The sequence below is a fragment of the Sceloporus occidentalis genome, unplaced genomic scaffold (genome assembly GCF_023333645.1).
Source record: "Sceloporus occidentalis isolate IW3139 unplaced genomic scaffold, rSceOcc1.0.p SCAF_41, whole genome shotgun sequence".
In the NCBI taxonomy this organism is placed as follows: Eukaryota; Metazoa; Chordata; class Lepidosauria; order Squamata; family Phrynosomatidae; genus Sceloporus; species Sceloporus occidentalis.
In genome coordinates, this window is record NW_028317021.1 from 4,840,442 (window position 1) to 4,864,413 (window position 23,972).

At 44.1% G+C, this 23,972-nt stretch overlaps 1 protein-coding gene across 1 annotated transcript in view; it reads left to right on the top strand.

The window, feature by feature from the left end:
* The window catches only part of LOC149290009 (tricarboxylate transport protein B, mitochondrial), a 39,704-nt gene extending 16,767 nt beyond the window's left edge, over window positions 1-22,937 (top strand). Inside the window, exons 2-9 of the mRNA XM_089490006.1 lie at window positions 6,096-6,203; window positions 8,694-8,793; window positions 11,299-11,437; window positions 11,906-11,990; window positions 13,548-13,652; window positions 14,452-14,567; window positions 18,847-18,920; window positions 19,860-22,937. Of these exons, the coding sequence (XP_089346132.1) occupies window positions 6,096-6,203; window positions 8,694-8,793; window positions 11,299-11,437; window positions 11,906-11,990; window positions 13,548-13,652; window positions 14,452-14,567; window positions 18,847-18,920; window positions 19,860-19,974 (842 nt within the window). The 3' untranslated portion in view covers window positions 19,975-22,937. The remainder of the gene's footprint in view (window positions 1-6,095; window positions 6,204-8,693; window positions 8,794-11,298; window positions 11,438-11,905; window positions 11,991-13,547; window positions 13,653-14,451; window positions 14,568-18,846; window positions 18,921-19,859) is intronic.
* The last annotated feature ends 1,035 nt before the right edge of the window (window positions 22,938-23,972 follow it).

Genomic DNA, 23,972 nt, shown 5'->3' on the forward strand with positions numbered 1-23,972 from the left:
CCCGTTTTTGTAGTAATGTTTTTAACTGTTATATTGTATTTTTATCTTGTATTGGAATGTTTTAAAAATTTTGTAAGCCGCCCTGATCATATCTATGGAAAGGCGGGGTAGAAATAAAATTTATTATTATTATTATTATTATTATTATTATTATTATTATTATTATTTCTTGCAGAGATCTCCAGTGGCTCTGTCTTCCAATAGAACATGGACATTAGAGAAGGGGAGTGAGAAGGATCAGTGGAGTGCCATTGACATATTGTGAGCCACAGAAAGAAACAGACCGTTGTCATGTCCGACTCCTTCCAAAGACAAGCATCACCGCCTCTTTGTCATGCCTTCTTTGCTTACAAGGGCAATTGTCTCTTGGCAAAATGGGCCAAAATGACCCGCAAGATAGTTGACTTCTAATCCTGAATGTATGTGTGACAAAGAGCTGCACTCTTGTGGGCTGAGAAGAGACCGAACTGGCTGCAGCCAGGACAGCTTTTCAGACCTCACAAAGAGTGGCCTTTTGTATTTTCTGGATCAGATGGCCGGCACAAGGGCCAAATTGTACTGACTTTCTCTTTTCTCCTGGTGAGAAAGTAGTGGTTGTGTCAGCAGCTTTTTGTCTGGAGTTCAGTTACTTTACTTTTCTTTTTTAAGTATTGGAAGGGTTTTGAGTACAGAGTTAATCTTCTATGGCATCGGCTCCTAAAAAGCTCTAGGCTTTGGCGTGTGAGAAAAATGTGGAGGAGTAATGGCGCCACATCACTTTTCACTGACAACTGGGTGTGTGCCCCAAACCTGTTTTCTCAGGTAACATGATCATTAACTAAAGTTAAGTGTTCAGGGATATCTGATATACTTAGAATAGCCTTTTGTCAACTTGATGCCCTCCAAATGCGCTGGACTGCAGCTTCCAGTGCTGGCTGGGGCCAATGGCAGTTGAAGTCCAGTACATCTGTTTGGAGCAGGCTGTGGAAGGGGAAAGAGTGAAGTCCTTTTTTGTCATAAAAATAAAAAGCAGAAGCTAACTAGTTTCTTTATGCAAAGGGATCTTGTAACACCTTTGAGACTCTATAGGAAAGAAATGGTAGCTTACATTTTTGTAGACTTGGGGCTAGTGTTCACATAAGCATACTATGCCAATTGCTGTGGATTTTCATACATTTACATTGATGTCTCATTGTCTTCACTTTCTTGTGCAAATTCACATCTATTTGCCCTCCCTCTACTGAAAATGCGCAGTCATTCAAATCCATCTGAAGCTGGACGGAGCCATATGAAGATGGGCAGCTGCACATGTAATAATGCACATTTCTGCAGATACACCGGTAAAAACTTGCAAAGCTTTTTGCTTCAGCGTTTAAAGACGTTTTCTCACACCCCACCGCAAAAAGCCCAAACTCCTGCAGATCACGTGTGACTGGATCACGTTGTGTTTGACAGGAATGAGGCATATTTTAAACATGTAACCTAGTCCTTGGTCTACTTCCTCAGGTGTAGCTTATGCTACCATTTCTTGTGCATGGTTAGTCTCGAAGGTGCGACAAGTTCCCTTTGCATACTGATATTTCAGATAATGTGTCTCTGAATTCTAGTTGCTTTATAACTTCCTGAGATCAAGTGTTTGGAAAGTTTATGAAGCATGTTGGTGTAATTTCTTGTTCTTTCTGCCACAACTTGTAAAACAGGTCACACCACCTGAGCTTATTTTGTAATTTATGGCAGCAGTAGGGTAAGCGGCAGCAATACAGATTGTGAGTCGGTTTCTGGTTTCGTGGCTTTGCCTCTTTGGAAACACCTGGCAATACCTATCGGAAAAAGTAACTTGGAGACCAATCCTCCCAACTTGCGTTAGGAACCAGGCTGCACAAAGTGATCTGCCATGCTTTCAGCAAGCCTTCAAAAGTTTGTAAAGTTTGGGAGTTGCTCATTGCACAAGCATTTCTCCTTTTGAGAGTTACAGTGCTAAAATTGTCTCGCCATATATTGCTTCGGCACCATGACTATGCAAAAATCTTTTTCAAAATTAAATAGAAAACTAAAAATAGAAAGCCTGTGCTAGTGGGGAAACACAGATGTAGTTCAATTCTTGGGTGGAAGGCTTCTTTTTTAGCCTTTTGTTGGTGCTGAAGTGGTAGACTTCTAGTTAACCCTATGTATCCATAGCTTGAAAATATCCAACCCAATTTTTTTTTAAAAAATCCAAAGAGCAAACTTTGATTTTGCCATTTTATATACAAGTTACCATATTACTATGCCGTTGTATATAATAGGACTTAAGCATCCATGGATTTTGGTATCCACGGGGCATCCTGGAATCAAATGCCAGCCGATACCAAAGGTCCACTGTCTGTTACTTTAGCACTATGACAGTACAGCAATTTTTAAAAAATTAGAATCTCTGAAGATGCCAGTCACAGATGCCTGCAAAATGTCAGGAATAAACTCTTCTAGAACATAGCCACAGAGCCCCAAAAACCCGCAAAAAAACTATTGAGGGGATGATAGGATGTGAGAGTGGAAGTAACTTTTAAAAGGCACAAATTCCCATAAGAGAAGATCCTGACATTTTCCAAAATGACTGGACAATCTAGAGAAATTCTTTTGTCAGTTTATCCCTTATAGAAAATTCCCATTTATCTCCACAGCTAGAATTTTATTTAAAGGTCATGGGAACACTTAGTGAAGAGTGACCAAACTGTTGTTAGCGTCAAGTAACCCAACTACTTCCCCCATGCCTGCAACAGTTTGTATACCTTTTAACACAGAGTTGAACTCCTTAGAGCAACATATAGCTCTCCAGCAGTTATTGGGCTGCAATTCCTATCTTCCCTCACTACTAGCCATAATGGATGGGCATTATTGTCCCTTTGCAACTGGTTGAGCAGACGCCCACTGGTGTACCTTTTCCAGGAAAGGTGACGTCCAGAAATCATCTACCTTTGATGCAGAAATCCAAGCCCACAGGGGCATTTTCTTTTCTTTTAATAGACTTGTCAGCATATCCACAATCCTTTTGCCCTTTTGGGCCCGCCCAGATTGTTTTGTGTGTGTGTTTGTAAGGCCTGGAGGCTGCTTTGCCGATGAGGATCCTGTTTTCGTATTAACTTCCAGGCTTGGGCGTTGCCTGGGTGTATAGCTGGCTAGCCAATGACACTAGCCCCGTGCCTCTTCTGCTGTGTCATGCTCGACTAGTGTGAATGATGGTGGAGGGAGGGATGACTTGCCTGGTTGACAAGGGAGGATAGTGGAGGCGGATTTTGAGTGCCAGGAGAGGTTTGGGGTATGTGCCTGTGTGCCAGCTGGAACAAAAACACCACAAAGCTGTGCCACTTTGGATGCAGAGGCTGCTGGAGGTGGGGTCATTCTGGAACATGCCTGTGCCAGTGGTAACTGGAAGAGTGTGAATTACGTTTTGCACTGCAATGGCGTCAGCTGCAAATTAAACACTCTTTCACCACACTTTACATATGTGGGGGCCATGTAAGACAGCGAAAAGTTGAAGACTTTTACAGCCAGCATCCAGTTTTCTGTGGGTTTTTCAGGCTGTGCAACCGCATTCTGGAAGAATTTATTCTTGACGTTTCGCCTGCAACTGGGGCTGGCATCCCCAGTCTGCAGGCAACGTCAGGAATAAATTCTTCCAGAAGGAGGCCACACAGCTGGAAAAACCCACAGAAAACTATAGCAAAAAGTTGTTGGTCCAAGACAGTTTGAAAGTACAGTTTGTGGTGACACCAGAACTTATTTTTTGGTGGGCATAGAACTGGAGAGCAAATGTGGACTACTTCTCAGTTCTATGATAACAGTGGTAAGAATATTGTTCACTCAAACATGGAAATGGGTAGAAGCATCAACAATGGAAGAATGGATGGCTGTGATGGGAACAAAGCAATTCTGTATTTGAGCTGCATTGACTCAGAGGGTTTAGAGTGTGGAGGCACTGGGAGGCTTGCTCACTGTGTTGAAAACGTTGGCAGAAGTGAACCCATGCAGCCTTTGCATGTGAATCATGTGCTCTGCCTACAGAATTGATGGTCCTCCTCAGTGGCCATGGGCCTGGGACTGGATGTTAATTCAGACTTTAGATGGCTGTTTGGTTGCCCAAGAAGTAATGGGATTGCCTGTGACTATAGGACCTATAACTGGTGTGAACAACACAAGTTGGGAGCGTGATTAGGAAATTGGCAGAATTAGTATGAGGGCCAAGTTAGGAAAGAATAGAATTAGAAATCAGGGTGTGATGAGAAGAGGCATCTCATGAGACGGAAGGAAAAGAAGAACAAGAGGAGACCTTTATATATTTTTTTAAAAAAACCTTTTTTTGCATAACTATGGCTCTCTACAGATGGGCGCAATGGGGTGCCGTTGTTATGTGCAAGGGGTGGTGCTTCCAGACGCTCCCGCACATGACAAGGGTGTCAAAATGGCAGTGCCCTGTGCAGATGGGCGCCGCCATTTTGACGCAATGGACGCTTAGCACACTGCGGTGTCACAATGGTGCCGCAAAAAGAACCTGATTTTTGCCCTGAATATTTTAGTGGGGTGGGGTGGGATAGGGAGGAAGGTTCTTTTTGCTGTGCAAGGAAGCCATGCGGTTTATCTGCCGCAACTTCCTCGTGCAGTAAAACAAGGTGCAGGCAGACCGCCCTTTTTGGGCGGTCTGTACCCCGCCATTATTTTATATGAAGTATGCACTTTTCCTCATTAATGTTCCACAAGGTCTAAAAAGAAAATGCAGTAAAGACAAACTAATCCTTGGAAATAAGCAGCATAAATCAATAGCAGGAAGAGAGCACCAAAAACAGTAGTCACACAGTAGCAAAGTACAGTGAAATCTTTGTTTTCTAGAAGAATCTGTCTGTCTGTCTGTCTGTCTGTCTGTCTGTCTGTCTGTCTGTCTCTCTCTCTCTCTCTCTCTCTCTCTCTCTCTCTCTGTGTGTGTGTGTGTGTTGCTGTCTATCCATAGGCTCATGTTGAATTTGTATTCTCCCTTAAGGCAGGCGCAGATTCTAAAGCAGAGGTACGCAACAGTTAATGCATCCAGAATGGTGTTTTTGCCTTGAAGCAGTCTGTGTTGTGTTGTGTGTATTCTTTTCCTTACCTCGTGTCAAAGAAAGGGAAGGGGGAAAATGCTTCAGATGCCTTTAGGTCTGTGTTTTTGACCCCACAATGTTCTTCTGAAAAGATCTTTTTTCTTTTCTCCCTGGCACAGTTTCATATTTCTTAAGAAGCAAGCACTGTATTTGCTGATTCTTCTCCCCCCCCCTCCCTTCTCATTGCATGATGCATTTACTTCTCTGAGAGATAAAACTATGGCCTGAAACAAGACAGATCCACTTTTCTTTTGAGATGCATGCAGCAAAGTCAGAGCGGAGGATGGAAAGAATATTTGAAAACATTTTGATCAACAGAATCCCTCATGAGAAATATCTTCTCATTTAGGGACTGTTCTACATGAGAAAACCCAGCTGGGTTTTTCTGCTGCACAGACACCATGGTTTGCTGTGCAGAAAATGCTTTCCTGCATAGAAATGCAATTTTCTACCCCAAACACTGCTTTTTGTGCAGAATACTGCTGCTAGTCCTCAAAGACTGCAGAGTTTCTGACAGCGGGCACAAAAACAGAAAAATTGTTCACTATTGTATGCAGAAAGGAAAATTACAAAGATGTACATCCCTAGTGTGGACATGTTGGGGCACTGACATTTGGGTGGAAAGTGTTGCAACTTTGGATCTTTCTTTTAAGGCCTGTTGCAGTCTTTATGCTTACCTTTAAAAATATAAAGATGAGGTTGTCTTACCTGATGTTGTCTGAGGATCTGCTTTTGACCCAATGCTGTTCTTTCTACATTTTGATGGCTTTCAGCTACACTTACACACCAGTGGTTTCTGGCTGTACATCTTAGGTCGAGACCTTTCTCCTTGGACACCTGCCCCAGTATAAGTGAAGATCATTGTGTCCATGCAGTGTCAAAATTTTTTCCCCCCCAATGGGGTTGATATGCACTTGCTAAAATGTAAAAAGGAAGGCTGTTGGTGTGGTTCTAATATAAATCTAAAGAGAAACAAGAAGCATTTATTCTCTTCTTTGTCATTTCTAGGTGGCATTGCTGGTGGTATTGAGATCTGCATTACATTCCCCACAGAGTATGTGAAAACCCAGCTCCAGTTGGATGAGAAAGCAAACCCACCGCGCTATAAAGGCATTGGTAAGTCTTACCTTAGTGGTTGAATGGGGCTGAAGGCCACTGGATGTTGCTATGTCCCCCTTCCAAATTCACATGAGCAAACTGAAAGTGGTACTAACCTCTTTCGTTTGGAGGGTGTAACAGGAGAAATTGTCATACAGTAGTTTACAGGTGGATGGGAGGTATGAACATGCCATCAGGAGCTGGTATTGGTGGGCACTTGCCAGAGATCACTAACCCTGGAGCGTCCCGGCCCTTGTCTTCCTCTTTGCTTTCCTTTTCAACTGTTCTCTGTAAGCAAGTGAGCAATTATAAGAAAAGGAACTTATGCTCAACTTTCTCACTCCCTCTAGATGAGGGCTGGGCAAAGTGCAAGCCTTTCCCCAGGGCTGTTTTTGTGGTTTCAGGCATCCAATATTGCCCTGGAGGTGCGGGGGGCATTTCTGCTACATTTTTGGCCATCTGGGCCATTTTAGGTCCAGGAGAGGAAGTGAGCAGAAAATGACATTTGAAAAGGAAATGACATCACACAAAAAGGAGAGGTGATGGCAGTAACCTGCTTTGTATCCTTCCCATAGGCATCTGGTTGACCACTGTGCAAACAGAATGTTAGACTGAATAGGCCTTTAACCTGATCCAGAATGGCTCTTCTTATGTTTATAGCAGTTGCATTTATATCCCCCTTTTTCAAGTCAGTGTGGTGTGTATTATTCTCCTCCTCTGCACTTTATCGTCCCAACCACCCTGTAAGGTAGGTCAGGCTGAGAGTGACTAGCCCAGGGTCTACCAGTGAGTTTCATGTCTCAACAGAGAGTAGAACCTGGACTTTGTAAGTCCTGTCCAACACCTTAGGATTACACACCCTGTCTTTACACTTCATTGAAGAAGAGAAAGCCCAAGAACTGCCCAAACTGGCACTGCACATAAAGTTGCTCTCTTTTGAAATACCCTTTCAAGTCACTATATCCTGGTAGTGTCTTGTTTGCAGTTCTTTTGTTGAGCCTGATGCCTGTCCCTCCCCAGGAGCTTCAAGTTTGGACTTTTTCTGCATAATGCAGCAGGCCAGTGGCATCCTCTTGATAGCAAGAAAAAGGGACCTTGCGCATGGTAGACGGTGGCTGATGATTCATCACTGAGACGGTTCCCCAGCAGAATCAGTAAAGAGGGTGGCAGAATTCCAAACAGACTGGAACGGGCTGGATTGTGACTTGCTGCAGCTTTTCCATAGCCGTTTGGCATTAGGCTCCGTGGCACTCACCTTGCAGGGTTAACCCAGAGTCAGAAACAATGCACCCACATTGGAACCTTGCTCAGATGGAATGGTCCTCTGATGTGGCACATCCTCATGTCATTCTGGCACATGGCTGCTGTTCACTCTGCTGTCTTCTCCCCCTCTTGTTGCCTGCCTCTCTCTGAAGTAATAAAAAATTCAGTGGACTAAAGGAAGGGAAGCTGAGGGTAACCAAGGATACTGTGCACTTTGATTTAGCAAGGGAGACACTTCATTACGGAAAAGACTGGTGGGTACAGGCAGCACTTTAGCCCTAGGTGGCTGCATGGAAACTCTTGGGCTGAGCTTAACCACTTGCAGAGACCCAGTCGGCTGATGAAGTGTCTGCTCTATAGCAAATCAGATTATTCTGTTCATCTAACCCTGTGGCACTCAGATTTTTACCCCTTTACATCTACACGCAGATGTTTTGGACCCCCCACCGTTGACGTAGTAAATGAATAAAAATATTTTATTTAGTGTGCATCTTTTCATTTGCACATTCATGTATACTCATCTTTTAATATTTCTATAAGGTAATAACTTGGTTCACAATGGAACAGTTTTATTTAAGTAAATTCAATATTGAACTTGATGCATATGTGTACATTTTACACATAAAGTTTGGGAAGAGGTGAACGAAGAGGGATCAGTGCTTCCCATGACATGTACCCCCCCCCCCCCAACATGGAGTATCCTCGAGGATGGCGCTGCACTCAGCAGATGAAATGCTGAATAGGATTACTCCACGTTTCAACATTTTGTTGCAAGGCCTTACCATTCCTTAACTGTGGTCCAGCCAAGTTTGATTGTGGCTCTGCTGAGTGTCTCAGCCTTGTGGAAAGCAGAATCTAATTGAAGAGATAGTGAAAAGGGCAAGAGAGATGGAGATAGATGGCTGGGGAGACATGTTCTCTGGGAAGATGGACATGAAATGGCTATATTTAGACTTGAGATGTCTGTTCAAAGGAGTGCCTAAGCAATTGTTGTTTTCTTTTAAAATGATAGATGGATTAAATGGGAGAAGATGTTTTCTCCTGTTCGACTCTTGTCAAAGCTAGTCGATGCATCATCCAGACTCCCTGGTTGAGAGGACAAGAGGAGGACATTTTATTTGACCCCAGCAGACAGAGTCTTTGACTGTAGTGTAGATTGGGAGGTTATTTTTTTAAATATCTATTCAATAGTATTGGTAAGAATGATATGCTGCCCCGTGATGACATTGTCTTTCTCTCCCTCAGCGGACTGTGTGAAGGTGACGGTCCGAGACCATGGCATCAAAGGCCTGTATCGAGGTCTCAGTTCGTTGGTATATGGCTCCATACCGAAGGCTGCTGTTAGGTGAGCACTTTTTTAAAAATCTCACTTTGGCTCTGCTGCACTCAGGACAGCCAAAAGCTTGGGATGAATGAAGATGGCTCATTACATAACCAAATAATAATGAAATAATTATTAAAGCTCAGAATAAGCTGCCAGGGGATTAGTCAGAACAGAATGGCACGTGAGGGATCAAACAGAGCCCAGGTGGAGACAGCTGCTGTCACTTCTCTCCTTCGCCAGGCGGGTTTCTCTCTTTAGCAAGTTGATTATTGTTGATGTTATTATTAGTTTAACAATAAGTTTTAAATTGTTTTAACACATTGTTGGGTTAATTCCAGGAGCCAAGGTGATGTAGTGGTTTAGCTCAACAGGAGACCAGGGTTCAAATCTCCACTCACACCTGGAAACTTACTGTTTGGTCTTAATTGAGTTACTCTCTGAATCTAAGAGAAAGACAAAGGCAAACCTCCTCTGAATAAAAAGGCACTTGTTGTTGTGTGCCTTCAAGTAATTTCTGACTTATAGCACCCCTAAAGTGAACCTGTTTTTTTGGCAAGATTTTTTCAGAGGGGGGTTGGCCTTTGCTTTCCTCTGAGGCTGAGAGAGTGTGACTTGTCCAAGGACACCCAGTGGGTTTCCATGGCTGAACAGGAATTTGAAACCTGGTCTCCAGAGTCATAGTCCAACACTCAAACTACTACACAGCACTGGTTCTAGAGTTCCCAAAAGTGAAAAACAAAGGGTATTGTATGTATATAAAAATAATATCAAGAGCAAAACAGTCCAGCTTCTGCATCCTTTAGTTGTCAGAGATAAAGCCAAGCTTTTGACATGTATTTTTAAGTTCTGTTTGTCAGTTACTTCAGTCTTTATTTATCTATTTATCTATCTGTCTATCTCCAGTGATTTCCAGCCGGGAGATGTGCTGTTGGTTTCATTTTTAATCAATTATAACATACAATATTATCTATATAAAGAGATACAGCTGGACCAAGAAATCGGTATTCAAATGATGACTGCAAAGTAATATCAAAGTCAGAATAACAAGAATATCAACAAACAACAATGTTTATGGCAAGCAGCAATAATCAAAAGAACATGAGACAGTATAGATAACTTGTAACAACATTCATGACAATATGTTCCAGATAACATCCATTTTGCTTCGAGGTCTTCTTCAGATTACAGTGAAAACATACAAAAAAACAACTCTAAGAAGAAACATTTATCCCCAAAGATGTGTAAACTTCCCCTATTCATCTCACAAGGGCAAACATTTCACAAGCAGAGCTGTTGCAGATGGACAACACAGTAGTTGAATTAGTGAGAAAATACCTGCAATGTAAAAGGAAGAGGAACGTGACCAAGTGCGGACAATAACTAACATATATACATTTAATACAAAACAAAAACTAACCAGTGATATTAAATAAATCGCTAGTTGCATATAGCCTATCATTGAGTCAGCCTGCTAGTTCATCTCTGAAGATGAACTACTTGAAGGCACACAACAGCAGCAACAACAATAGCTGTTGGTGAGTAGCTGTTGCCTTCAGCATGAGAGAAGGTGTTCACTGCTCTTCGCTTTCTCTTCTGTTGGCACAGGTCTAGTTTAAGCCCAAATGAGCCATGAAATGGGATAGAAGGTGTGCAAAACGTATAATTTTTAGCTTGAGCAAAAAGGGTTTATCTGCAGAAGGAGAGAAAAGGTGGGCAAATTAAAGTGATACAATGCCAGTTCTTAAGGTGGCATTTGGAGGGGTTTGGTGGTGGAACAAAAACAATAAAGCTCCAACATCTCTGATGAGGACACAGTCACAAGGGTTGGCTGAAGACATTTTGCTGCCTGAGGTGGAACAGCAAATGGTTCCCCTCTTGCTCTTTCCCTACGCCCAAGGGCTTTTGTACTGAATGGCTGTGTTGGTGGCAAGAGAATGGAGGTGAGACAAGATCCAAGAGGAACTAGGGCATCTTAGGGCAAGGAAAATGACATGTTTTAAAGCCTGGTTTGTCTGTGCATCAGAATGCGGAAAGTACACACATAAACATTTAAAACTAAATTCTTCCACTTTCATGCTCAAGTGCCTCAGCTTTCTTTCCTTGTGGTTCTATCTAATATGCTGCCTTTTCCTCTGAGGAGCTCAGTAAAGTATAAATGGCTTTCTATATCCCCCCTCCCTCCCATTTATCCCTAGAACAACCCTGTGAGGTAGGTTAGGCTGTGATAGAGAACAGCTAGCTCAAGGTGTCCAGATTTTCCTTGTCCAAGTCTTGACAGTCTAATCAAAATATTCGGATTATGTTAAAAGCTCCAATTTTATTGTTGAGAAACAGAAAGAGTTACTTTAAAAAATGCAACTATAATGGTGATATAATTATTTTCTTGAGCATCGGAACAATGACAACAACGAATGACTTTTTATAGTAACTTTCCAAGGTCTGGCAGTGTTGTATATAGCATTTGTCTTCCTTTTGGCCAAATTATTGGATTCCTTTCTTTCATGGGCTGCCTTTCTTCCCTTCTAGGTTTGGCATGTTTGAATTCCTCAGCAACCACATGAGGGATGCAGAAGGGAAGCTGGATAGCACACGTGGCCTTCTTGCTGGCTTGGGAGCTGGTGTGGCTGAAGCTGTGGTTGTTGTGTGCCCTATGGAAACAGTAAAGGTATAAATCTGGGCTGGGCAGTGGCATTGTATTGCAGTTGCATTGTTTTTAATGTTACTGATAGGATAATTCCATTTTAATGTTGAACTTCTGTGTGATTTAACTGTATTTTATCTTATCTTACCTTATCTGGGGGGCGGGGGGAAAGGTCGAATAAGAATTATTTCAAAGGCTGTGTTAAGTGAGGTGTATGATATACCTTCAGTTATAAGTGTTATTTGTGCCTGTTGTAACCATCAAAGTAAGAGATTACTGAGAAATATAAAGAGATGGTCATGAAGAGTGGAAAATTAGAGGCTACAAGTACTCTAGAATTGCTTCACTGTCTCTGCTGTATCTAAAGTTCAAAGTTGATGCTTTACTTCATGAGCGACAAGCCTTTCCTGAGTTAGAATGAAAATGTAATCTCTCTGCCTTGTGAATCAATTTACTGCTGTTAATCCATTTTCCACTGTTCTTCTTCCACAGGTGAAATTTATCCATGATCAGTGTTCTCCAAAGCCAAAGTATCGAGGTTTTTTCCATGGCGTGCGAGAGATTGTTCGGGAACAAGGTGAGATCTGTAGCAGTGAGAGATTGTTGTCCTTTCTCATTGCAAAGACATGTTTTGGCATATGCCTACATGCTCCATCAACCTGAGTGGATCAGATGTTCCCTGTTACTCCAGAGGATAGGATTAGAATTGAGGAAAGAACAAAGTAACAGTTTGGGACTTAATTTTAAGAGAAACTCCCTAATGACAGGAGCTGTTGGACAGTGGAACAGACTAGCTCAGATGCTGTAGGGCTGTCCTTAATGGAAAGTAAGGGGCAAAAAGCGGATTTCCATCTATTATGGATGCTGTAGTTGCAAGATCATGTACTGTAGACACTGAACTGAATGGAATTGGACAAAATGACCTTCAAAGTCTCTTTCTGCTTTAACAGTTTCAGAAGAGGCCACTGTTCTTCAATCCTGAATGAGGGAACTTTCAATAATCACAGCAGCTCTTTTAATATCTCACTGTTTGGGTTCTTCTGAAGGCTGTTGTGTATGTATGTTTGAGTATCAGTTTGAAACAGTTGCTTAGAATCTCCCAGGCAATATAGATATGGTCTATAAAGGAACCTTTCCAAGCTCGGTTGAACATATATCGTAGGGGAGTGCATGGCAATTTAGATAGTCCTTGACGTGTTTCTTTGAAACCAGTGTGTTAACTCTCCTACCAGATGTCATAATAGGGCCTTCTGGGCAAGTGAACTTATCTCATGCTTTTGCTAGCATAGGTCTTGCTAAGCTAGATAGCTGTGCCATCTGCATCCACTCCTAGACAAAGAGAGCTGGCAGGAACTTATCTACACACTGCTAACAACTCAATTTGACTACTGTTAACATGCTGTGCATGGAGCTGCCCTTTAAGGACTGTTTGAAGGTGACAGTGAAGTGCAAAATATCATAGCATGTTTATTAAGTAGAGCCAGATGTTGCAGTTTTCACCAGTTTTCAAGCAGCCATGCTGTTTCTGAGCGCAGTTCAAAGTGCTGTTTCTGCCCCAAATAGCTTTGGACCTAGGCAGCTAGAAGCACACACCCCACTCTCTCATTAACCAGCTACTGTCCTCCAGGGCCTTGCTATGATTCCCTTCACTCCCAAAGCAAGGTGAGTGGTGTTAGGACGCAGCACTTTCTTTGTTGTGGCACCCTGCCTTTGGAATTCAGCCATCGCAAGAAACTTGATTCACTCAAAGGCGCTTGTGAGCTGGCTTTTGAAAAGTACAGCCTGTTTCCCACTGGACCACTTCTTTGGCTGAGACATTTCCATTTGGAATTCAGCCAGAAGGAATCCAGAGTAAAGAAATTTCTTTTCTTATTTTAACTGCATGAAACAGTACATTTCTGGGTTTCTTTTTATGTCACCAAATCACACACAGATTGATTGTGTGTGTGTGTGTGTGTGTGTGTGAGTGAGAGAGAGAGAGAGAGAGAGAGAGAGAGAGAGAGAGAGAGAGAATGTTTGTAAAAGGCAAAAATTTGAACCCCGTAAAAAAAGGATAGAGGTCTTGTGTTTGAGCACTTGGTTTTACTGGTATTAATATCTTTCCTTCTTTTCAATTGCTTCCCTTTGGTTGTAGGCTTCAGGGGAACTTACCAGGGCTTAACAGCAACTGTCCTAAAACAGGGATCGAACCAGGCCATTCGCTTTTTCGTCATGACAGCTCTCAGGAACTGGTACAAAGGTATGCGGAGCACACATTTTGATAATTCCAATTTATGCTATCCTTTCCCACCACAACCCCACCTTCTTTGGCATTGGCACAGAACGATGGCAGAGCCTTAACTCCATTAACTGAAAGGGCTTTCTGTTTAGGAGACACTAAGTTTTTAAACACTGCACACATGAAACTATTTGGTTTTACCTTTTCCAACCCAGAATAGTACACAAACCCAACTTCCCTCCTGTAGCGAGTACCACTTTTAAAACAATGATTTTGTTGTGTCTCTGGCAAAGTAAGCCTGCTCTCCTCTGTGCACTACAGTTCCTTTCTGCCCCCTCCCCTGTTATTTAATGACAAAAGGACACACCAAAAGCAGCCATATATTTAAGGTGCAACAAGAGTACTTTTAAGAACTGCAGTAAAACCACTGAGGGGTGCTGTTCACCCAGTAGTTTCCTCTTCACCAGCTGCATTGCAAGGAGTAGTGAGTATCTGACCTTTTGTTCCAATGAAGTACATCGAGTGAGTCCTCTATTTTTATTTTACTTTTTTATTTTTAAATCACTTTTGTTTTTGAAACTCTCTACACTAAAAACAGTAACAGTACCCCACTATTAAAGATTTTATTCTAAATAAGAAGGTTGAATTCTAATTTTAGAGTGTTTTGACTCAGGATGAGCATTGTAGTTCAAGCTATCTGGATGGATGGCAGGTCATTGAAGGCTATTTTAAAGTGAGACACATTCCTGTTTTTAAAGGTTAGTAGCTTCTAACCCCCTGCTTTCTGTTTCATTGTTTGCCTGGCTTCCTGTTTTTGCAGGGGATAATCCAAACAAAGCCATAAACCCCCTCGTGACTGGCGTATTTGGGGCTATTGCTGGAGCAGCCAGTGTTTTTGGAAACACCCCTCTGGATGTTGTGAAGACCAGAATGCAGGTATACCAAACACATCCATGGGGGTGGGTGCTGTCTGGTAGCCTCACATTGCTTTCTTTTAGATTTGGATTCCTTTTGCAGGATCTTGCTATTTCTATATACCCTGCCTAGCTGCTCAAACAATTTAGAAAGTTTAAACTCCAAGTGCTATTAGCACATGCACTAAATTAGGGTATGCATGTGCAGCTGGCCAATCTGGAGCTCCATGGCTGACAACAGGAACACCCTGCAGATGTTACCAGATTGCAGCTCCTACAATCCCTCAGCATTGGTTCTAGTGGCTAGAATTGATGGGAGTTGCAATCTGGCAACAAATGGAGGGCCACACCTTTCCCATTGTTCTCCTAAGCCAAAGAGGGTTGTGAAATTCATTGCTAAAGGTGGTTGTGATTCTGGCTGGATCTGATTGAAATTGTAATCCAACATCTGAAGGGTCACGGGTGTGGGAAAGCCTGGGTTAGACAGGCTGAATGGAACCTATTTTCTACAAGTAGAGTCTGCACTGAGATGTTACAAAATGGAGTATTGCCATTCGGGGTTGCAGCCATGACCTCTTCCAGGATATTTCATTGCATTCTCTTTATGGCCCTGTTCCCTAAACAGACAGTTACTATTCTATACGTGCTGATGCTGCTCTACCTTCATTCATTTAACTTTTGTATTTTGTATTTATATAATAATAATAAAATTAATTTATGTTTCCCCGCCTCTCCCAGTGGATCGAAGCGGGGTTACAGACTAAATAAAAGCACAGAGTGTTTACATAAAAATTCAATTAAAAACAGCTAAAAACAATAAAATATCCAACATCAGACAAACAATAGCATCAACAAGCAAGGCAGGGATCATACACAGACAGGGCATGTCATTCATATCAGGTGGGGGTATGCTCGGCTAAAAAGCTTGGTTTTAACCGCTTTTCTAAATGTTTCTAATGGGGCCGCCGAGTGGATCTCCTCAGAAAGACTGTTCCAGAGTCTTGGAGCCATTGATGAGAATGCTCTTTGCGAAGTAGCAACAAACTTTGAGGTTGCTATCTCCAATAGGTTCTTACCCGATGTTCTAAGAGTGCGGGGTGGATTATATAGGGAGATGCGGTCCCGTAAGTAACTCGGGCCCAAGCCATGTAGGGCTTTATAGGTAATAGCCAACACCTTGTACTGTGCCCAGAAGCAAATAGGGAGCCAGTGAAGATCTTTTAAGATAGGTGTAATATGGTCAAACCCTGATGAACCGGTGACCAATCTGGCTGCCATATTTTGCACTAACTGAAGCTTCTGAACTTGGTACAAGGGTAGCCCCATGTAAAGCGCATTACAGAAATCTAGACGAGAGGTTACCAGAGCGTGTACCACCGTTTCAAGGTCCCTTCGGTCTAGGTAGGGTCGCAGTTGGCGTATCAACCGAAGCTGATAGCAAGCACTTCTGGCCGTCGCATCTACCTGAGATGTCAATTGCAGGAACGAGTCCAGAAGTACTCCTAAACTGCGAACTTCGTCCTTCAGGGGAAATGTGACCCCGTCCAGGACAGGTTGGCAAATTTCCTTCCTTAGACCTGAGGGACCTATCACAAGTACTTCCGTTTTCTCTGAATTCAGCTTGAGTTTGTTTTCCATCATCCAGCCCATTACCGACTCCAGGCAGGCATTTAGAGGAGAGATGCCATCCCTAGTCACTGCATCAGTCGGAGACACAGAGAATCATATTTGGGTGTCATCAGTGTACTGATAACACCGCGCCCCATATCTCCAGCTGATCTCTCCCAGTGGTTTCATGTAAATGTTGAACAGCATGGGGGACAAAATAGCTCCTTGTGGGACACCAGATGTCAGTTCCCTCTTAGAGGAGCAAGTGTCCCCCAGCTTCACCATCTGGAATCTGCCCAAGAGGTAGGATCGGAACCACTGGAGCGCAGTGCCCCAATACCCAGCTCCCTCAAGCACTCCAGAAGGATACCGTGGTCAATGGTATCGAAAGCCGCTGAGATGTCCAAGAGCACCAACAAGGTCACACTTCCCCTGTCGATGCCCAGACGGAGATCATCGACTAAGGCGACCATGACAGTCTCAACTCCGTATCCTGCCCTGAAGCCGGTTTGAAATGGGTCCAGATAATCAGTTTCATCCAAGACAGCTTGGAGTTGGAAGGCAACCGCTCTCTCAATCACCTTGCCCAAGAATGGCAACAGGGAGACCGGTCTATAATTGTTTCTCACCAGGGGGTCCAGGGAGGGTTTTTTCAGCAGCAGTTTAACCACTGCTAGTTTCAATTTAGATGGAAATTTGCCCTCCCGGAAGGATGCATTGATTATGAATCGTAACAATATAGTTACAGCATCTCCTCCTTGGGGTTCTCAGAAACCTGCAGATACTTTCCTCTTGAGCATGCAGGGTCTTGTTTTGGCCACATAAAGATGTTCGGCCTCTGAGGGAGAGAGAAGGCTGGCCCAGTACCATCAGGGGCTAGCCTGAAGACAGAGGCTCCTCCCTCCCTAACGGTCATCGTTCGGCCTCTGAGGGAGAGAGAAGGCTGGCCCAGTACCATCAGGGGCTAGCCTGAAGACAGAGGCTCCTCCCTCCCTAACGGTCATCGTTCGGCCTCTGAGGGAGAGAGAAGGCTGGCCCAGTACCATCAGGGGCTAGCCTGAAGACAGAGGCTCCTCCCTCCCTAACGGTCATCTTTCGGCCTCTGAGGGAGAGAGGAGGCTGGCCCAGTACCATCAGGGGCTAGCCTGAAGACAGAGGCTCCTCCCTCCCTAACTGTCATCTTTCAGCCTCTGAGGGAGAGAGTAGGCTGGCCCAATTCCATCAGGGGCTAGCCTGAAGAAAGAGGCTCCTCCCTCCCTAACTGTCATCTTTCGGCCTCTGAGGGAGAGAGTAGGCTGGCCCAATTCCATCAGGGGCTAGCCTGAAGAAGAAGAGCCCTCCTTCCGGTCCATCTGCCTTGGTCCAGGCCTCAGAGGGAGAGAAGAATGCTGGACCTGATTCCCTCCCCCCCTCACCATTCCCTTCTCCTTTTGTGTCGTGTCTTTTAGATTGTAAGCCTGTGGGCAGGGAACTGTCTGTTATCCCCTCTATTGTAAACCGCTCGGATTCCCAGTGATTGGGCGGTATATAAATAAAACCTATTATTATTATTATTATTATTAGACGCAGAGAATGAGTTTGTGGTTAATATATAATGGATGGGGAACTGTGGCCTTCCAGATGATGTTGGATGCCAACTCCCATCAGCCCCAGGTTAAGCAAGTTGTAGTCCACCTACATCTGTCTGGCCACTAAATCCATCAAATTGTTTTTCTCCTGGATTGGGGTCCCCTTTTGTCCCTTAAATAACTCAAAGATGGGATGTCTGACCATGGGATTCTTTAATCTTGTCCACTTTGGCCCAGAGGTTGGAATATTTATTTATTTATTTATGTTATTTATACCCCGCCCTTCAGCCCCAATGGCTCTCAGAGTGGATTACAATTATTATTTTTAATAAGATGGTTCCCTGCCCTCAGGCTTACAATCTAAAAGACACGACACAAAAAGAGAAGGGAATGGTGGTGGGAAAGGGGATGAAGTCCAGTGGTTCTTCTCTTCCTCTGATGCCTGGACCAAGGCAGATGGACTAGGTAGGGCTCTTCTTCTTCAGGTTAGCCCTGGTGGAGCTGGGCCAGCCTATTCACTCCCTCCAAGGCCGAAGGATGACAGTTATGGAGAGAGGAGCCTCTATCTTCAGGCTAGCCCTGGGGGAGCTGGGCCAGCCTATTCTCTCCCTCCCAGGCCGAAGGATGACAGTTATGGAGGGAGGAGCCTCTATCTTCAGGCTAGCCCTGGGGGAGCTGGGCCAGCCTAATAATAATAATAATAGGATTTATGTTTATGCTGCCCAATCACTGGGAATCCGGGCGGCTTACAACAGAGGGGATAATAGACAGTTCCCTGCCCTCAGGCTTACAATCTAAAAGGCACGACACAAATGGAGAAAGGAATAGTGAGGGGGGGAGGGGATCAGGTCCAGCATTCTTCTCTCCCTCTGAGGCCTGGACCAAGGCAGATGGACTGGAGGGAGGGCTCTTCTTCTTCAGGCTAGCCCTGGTGGGGCCGGGCCAGCCTATTCTCTCCCTCACAGGCTGAAGGATGACAGTTATGGAGGGAGGACCCTCTATCTTCAGGCTAGAGGATGTTGAAGTCAAGTTGTGGGGCAATGTAACATTATATTTAACTTTTTCCTAGGGATATTAGTAATCTAGATAGCTGATTCTCCTTTCCTTTCACTCATCTGTTTACAGGGTCTTGAGTCACACAAGTACAAGAGCACCTGGGACTGTGCCTATAAGATCATGAAACACGAAGGACCTCTTGCGTGAGTCTTAAATGCATTATTTCAAAATCCATGGTTGAGTAATACCATTTTTAGAACTAACAAGAATGGCATGAAGTGTGCAATCTTTTGACTCTTTGTCAGACTCACAGGGGGTGAGAAGAACAGAATACAGTGGTCCCTCCACATTCACTGGTGTTAGGAGCATAAGACCCCATGAAAGTGGAGGAAAATACAAATTAAAAAACACTGTTTTTTAACTTGAGAGAATACCTCTCTAAGAATCTCTAGGTCCTGCAGCACAACTCTACTGTCAACATCAGCCAAAAGTTGACCGTAGAATCATGTTGGAGGACCTACAAATGCTGAGAAAAGTGTTTTCTCTAGAAATCTCTAGGTCCTCCAGTGTGACTCTGTGGTCAGCTTTCAGTTCTAGAGAAAATAAATCAGTTAAATCCATGTAGGACTATGGGGGAAAGGAGGCACCTGTCGTCGCTGTGGTTTGCTTCAGGTTTTCTGGAAAATCCAGAATAATAATAATAATAATAATAATAATAATAATAGGTCAGCCATTTTAATGCTGGACTATGTGTGGAAACCCCGAATCAGGTCTGGGTGCTGTGAAATCAGCTCAGACCCAATTCAGGGTTTGGGGCCAGCATAATGTAAACAGCAAGCAACAAGTCTAGGGTTTATAAGTAATGTAGACAAGCCCTGAGATGTGTTTGTTATCTCGAGGCATACTGGGAACTATGAATATAGTAACACCTAGATACTTTTCAAAAGAGGGGTGAGACAGAACAAGTGTTACGCTGGGCTCTACTGGGACTCTGGGCAGTTGCCAAAGGATGCCATGTCCTGATGCTGAACCTGTGGGAGATGGTGGGAGTGATGGACAGTTGATTGACTCCCAGTCCTGCTGCTGGCTTGCTTTGAGTCTGTGATGTGTCCTCTCACCCTTTGTCATCGCTTCCCTTATAGGTTCTACAAGGGTACCATCCCTCGTCTGGGCCGGGTCTGCTTAGACGTGGCCATTGTGTTTATCATCTATGACGAAGTGGTCAAGGTCCTCAACAAGGTGTGGAAAACTGACTGAATGCCTGTGGCAAGGAGCAACAGCAGCAGTATCACCATCCCCCCACCTGCCAGGCAACAGCTGGGAAAAGGGCATCATGACCAACCACAGAAAGCATTCTAGGAGGGTTGTATTATTATTTTTTTACTGTGAGGGGGACCCTGCAGTCAGGTCCCTTTTGTGAGTTCAAACCAGACACCAAGTCCCTGAGCTGCTGTTTCTGTACCAAGCTTCGTGATACATATTTAACACAATTAACTGTAGAGATTTTTTTTAAATTATTGATTGTACAATAACATGAGCAGGGGTAGTTGGGCAGGAAAGGAGTTGTAAAGGCAGGGGTGGGGCTCTGTTCATGTGCCATCTACAGCTAGGGCATTTTCTGCCAGCTTGGGAGAATAAAGGTTAAGTGGAGCAGGACTGCTCACCTGGTGCCTATAAGAAAGGAAGAAAAGGTGCCTCCCACCACACTGTTTTCTAGAATACACATTCAAATCCATTTCTTACCTTTTAGGAAACAAATGAATTTAGGATAGTGATGGCGGGGTTTGCTTTTAGCTTGTGCTCTTTTTTAAAATGTTCCTCCCACCCAAAGAAGGACCAGAGTTAGAACGTTCGCTGAGGCAGTTCCTTGAAAAGAGACTTTTAACTATTCCACCACTCAATGAATCCATTGAGAAGGCCAATGAAATCATTGACTTAGAAGAACTCAAGAATCAGATTGGGGAGGGGAGGTTAGGTTTACAACTTTGGTCTACTTGAGTGCATGCATGTATGCATGCATGCGCACACACTCACTCCTCAACATGCTTTCATGGAAACACTGATATTAGCACACTTCACAAACAGTTGCTGCAGGCAGAGAAAGTACATGGAGATGGTGTCAATAAGAAAAACGGAACACATTCCATAAGTCATCCTCCAACAGCTTTCTCTCAGCAAGTAGTAGCTCTTTGTGGCTTTTCTGAGCAAGGTGTTCTAGGCTTCTGGCCCAGATAGGGATTGCACCACTGCATTTGGGTGGCTTCCCCCCCCCCCGCCCCTTTTTATTTTTGATGGCTTATGAACAGATGAAGGCCTCTCCATCTGTAGAAGCCCCTGTCCTCAGCAGAAGAGCTAGGGCAGCTGCTTCCTGGAGTTGGAGACCTCTCCAGATTTGCAAGGCCTCTGCTCACTGAGTCCCACTGCAAGTGGCAGTGGTTTCTGGACGCAACATGGAAAGTTACCAGTCAAAGGTGAGCCTGGTGAGGGAGCACCTATTACATCAAGGAGCCATGCTTCTTGTAGTTTTCTCCTCCTTCTGGTAGACCTGTGTACCACCCCTTTGAGCTGATGGCATTCATTTTATAAGCAAGCAGACAGTTATCACAGGGGGTCTGAAAAAGTCTTTGTCTTTCTTCCTTTAGCACTCTAGCTTTCCATTCTTAGCCATTGCAGGACAACTCTCAGAACTGTTGACTCTTAGCCATGCTGTTTGTGTATTTGAAGTTCAACAAATATCTGGGGAGGGGGAGAAATTGCCATTTTTGCTAGTGCCATAGGGCACAATGGTAAGGGGGGGGGGGGTTGCTCCTGGAGAGCCTTGCCTGTGGAGCTGGTAGCAGAGGTTGGCAGTGGATCCTGGGGTCTTCACAGCTGCAGACAGTGCCAGCCAAAGTTGCCACTCCCAGTTCTTCTACCCCAGAGATAAGAAACCTGTGGTCCTCTAGGTGGTGCTGGATTGCTACTCCCCACAGCCCTAGCCAGCAGTGCCAAGGCGGAGGGATGGTGGGAGTTGCATTCCAGCACTATATAGAGGGCTAGACATTCCCCATTCTTACTCTACATTTTTTCCTAGGCCCCTGACCCAAAGAGGAGTCATTTTTGTTGTTGGCATTATTATTTTTTTCCTTTTAAATGGGGCATGTTTTCCCCATCCCTCGTGAAAAATGACTTTCTGTGCTTGTTTAACTTTTCCAGTTGAGTTGGGAGGGGAAAGCCCTCCTTGCTCACACAATGTACTCATTCCATAAAATTCACTTGTTTACATTGTAGGATTGGAAGAAAGGATGCTTAGACCTTAAGGCTAGCAAAGGGCAAAATGAGCTCCCCTTCAGTGTACCAAGAATATGCCTCCCCCCCCCCCCAGTTATTTTTATTTTCATTTGGTTTGAGGGCCATAGCAAGTCCCTAACTAAAACACCAAGACTTGATAAACACCACACTGAATTTAGTAATGTGTGTACTGTATTGGGAGGGGAGTGTATAACTGTGTCTTTTGTTGTTCTGGTGCCAAGAGAACTTGTGATGATTCCATTACGTTTGTGCCAAATTTTGTATATGTTTGTCTCTTTCAGTACATGTGGCGATCTCCCCCTCCACCACAGTTTGGTAGCTATCTACTGTTGGGTTAGTTAAATGCAGCCTGTTGTTGATGGAGGGTTAAGCTGCATCTGCTCCCCTGCCACCACGTTTTAAAGTATCGTAGGGTTGCCAGTTGAATAAAATGATATGTTTGATTTTAAGAAGTGTTGGACTGGGGCTAGGCTGTGTGAAGCATTTTGAACTGGACTGAAGCTTTGCATAACCAACCAAACATACAAGCACATTGGCTGCAAGTGGTAGACTTTTGTTGATTGTGTTGATTTCACAAAAATGGAGCTATATGCCTTTGCAACATTCCCTCCCCCAACATTTGTGGCTTTGAATGTAGATTGACTGTTGTAGGGAGTTCCACCTTCTGTGGGCTTTGAAAGCAGGTGACTGAAGGATGCCAGGGAGGCTGCTGCTTTGCGCTGACTCTGGCAAGCTGAGGCAGACAGGCGCCTTGTGCAGGGGAAAGGTTGCTTCTGTTCTGCAAACCAAGGATTTCTTACCTGGACTTGCGCTGAATGTTTCTAATTTTCTCACTATGTGCCGGCAGCCCGACACTAGAATGATTCTGGAATGTCTGCGCTCTCCAGCAGGGATGCCAACAATAAAACCAAAGTTGCCTGTTTAATAAAGTCACTTAGCCGTTTCATTTTGTTCTGGGAACTTCAGACTGTCTCCTTCCAGCGTCCTCCAGGAGCGGTTCTCAACCTTGCGAGAAGAGTTGGGAGGGAAGACCGCTGCCTCACCACTGCTTCTATGCACAACCAGCATCCTTTAAGCCGGGATGGGGAGCTGTCCTTTTGGCCTACAGTTCCCACTAGGCCTAACCAATATGGCCAAAGATGAGAGATGATGGGAGTTGAAGTCCAAAAACAGCTGGCCAGTCCCACTTGCCTACCCCTGTTGTAATCGGTTACAGCTGTGTTATCTATCTGGTCACCACAGGTGATAAGGAATTCCATGCTGATGAATAAGCAAGCTGCAAGAAGAGGGGTCGGTTGCTTCATTTGACCTCTGCTAGGCCATTTGGGTTCCATGGCGTTGGGCAAGTCACACACTCTCAACCTCAGCGGAAGGCAAAAGCAAAGCCCCGCTGAACAAATCTTGCAAGAAAATTACGTGGGAGGTTTGCCTTAGGGTTGCCATACGTTGGAAATTAATTTGAAGGCACACGGCAACGATGACAGTGAGAAGAACGTTCTCAAAAATCGTGCAGTTCTCAAGACCCTTCTGCAGCTTGGGATGTATTCTGCACAAAGGGCAGACAAATGTTCTGTGCAGCAATGATGTTTTCTGCTAAGGAAATGATGGGTGGACAGAAAACTCCATTTTCACCACAAAATGTGGGTTTTCCAATACAGAATATTGTTGTTGCACGCCTCCAAGTGACTTACTAAGGAAAACCTATCATGGTGTCGTCTTGGCAAGTTTCTTTGGAAGGAGGTTGCCATTCCCATCCTGAGAGAGTGTCACCTGCCCAAGCTCACCCAGTGTGTTTTTATTGAACCCTGATCTTGAGTCATAGTCCAACATTCCAAGAATATTCCTAGGCTGCAAAGATTATCATAGCAGGGGGATGCTCTTTATCAGGGTTTCTCAGCACTTGGAATACCCCCTTTCTCATCCATTGATGGCTATTCTTTCCATCCCTAATCTCTGGGAGGAAA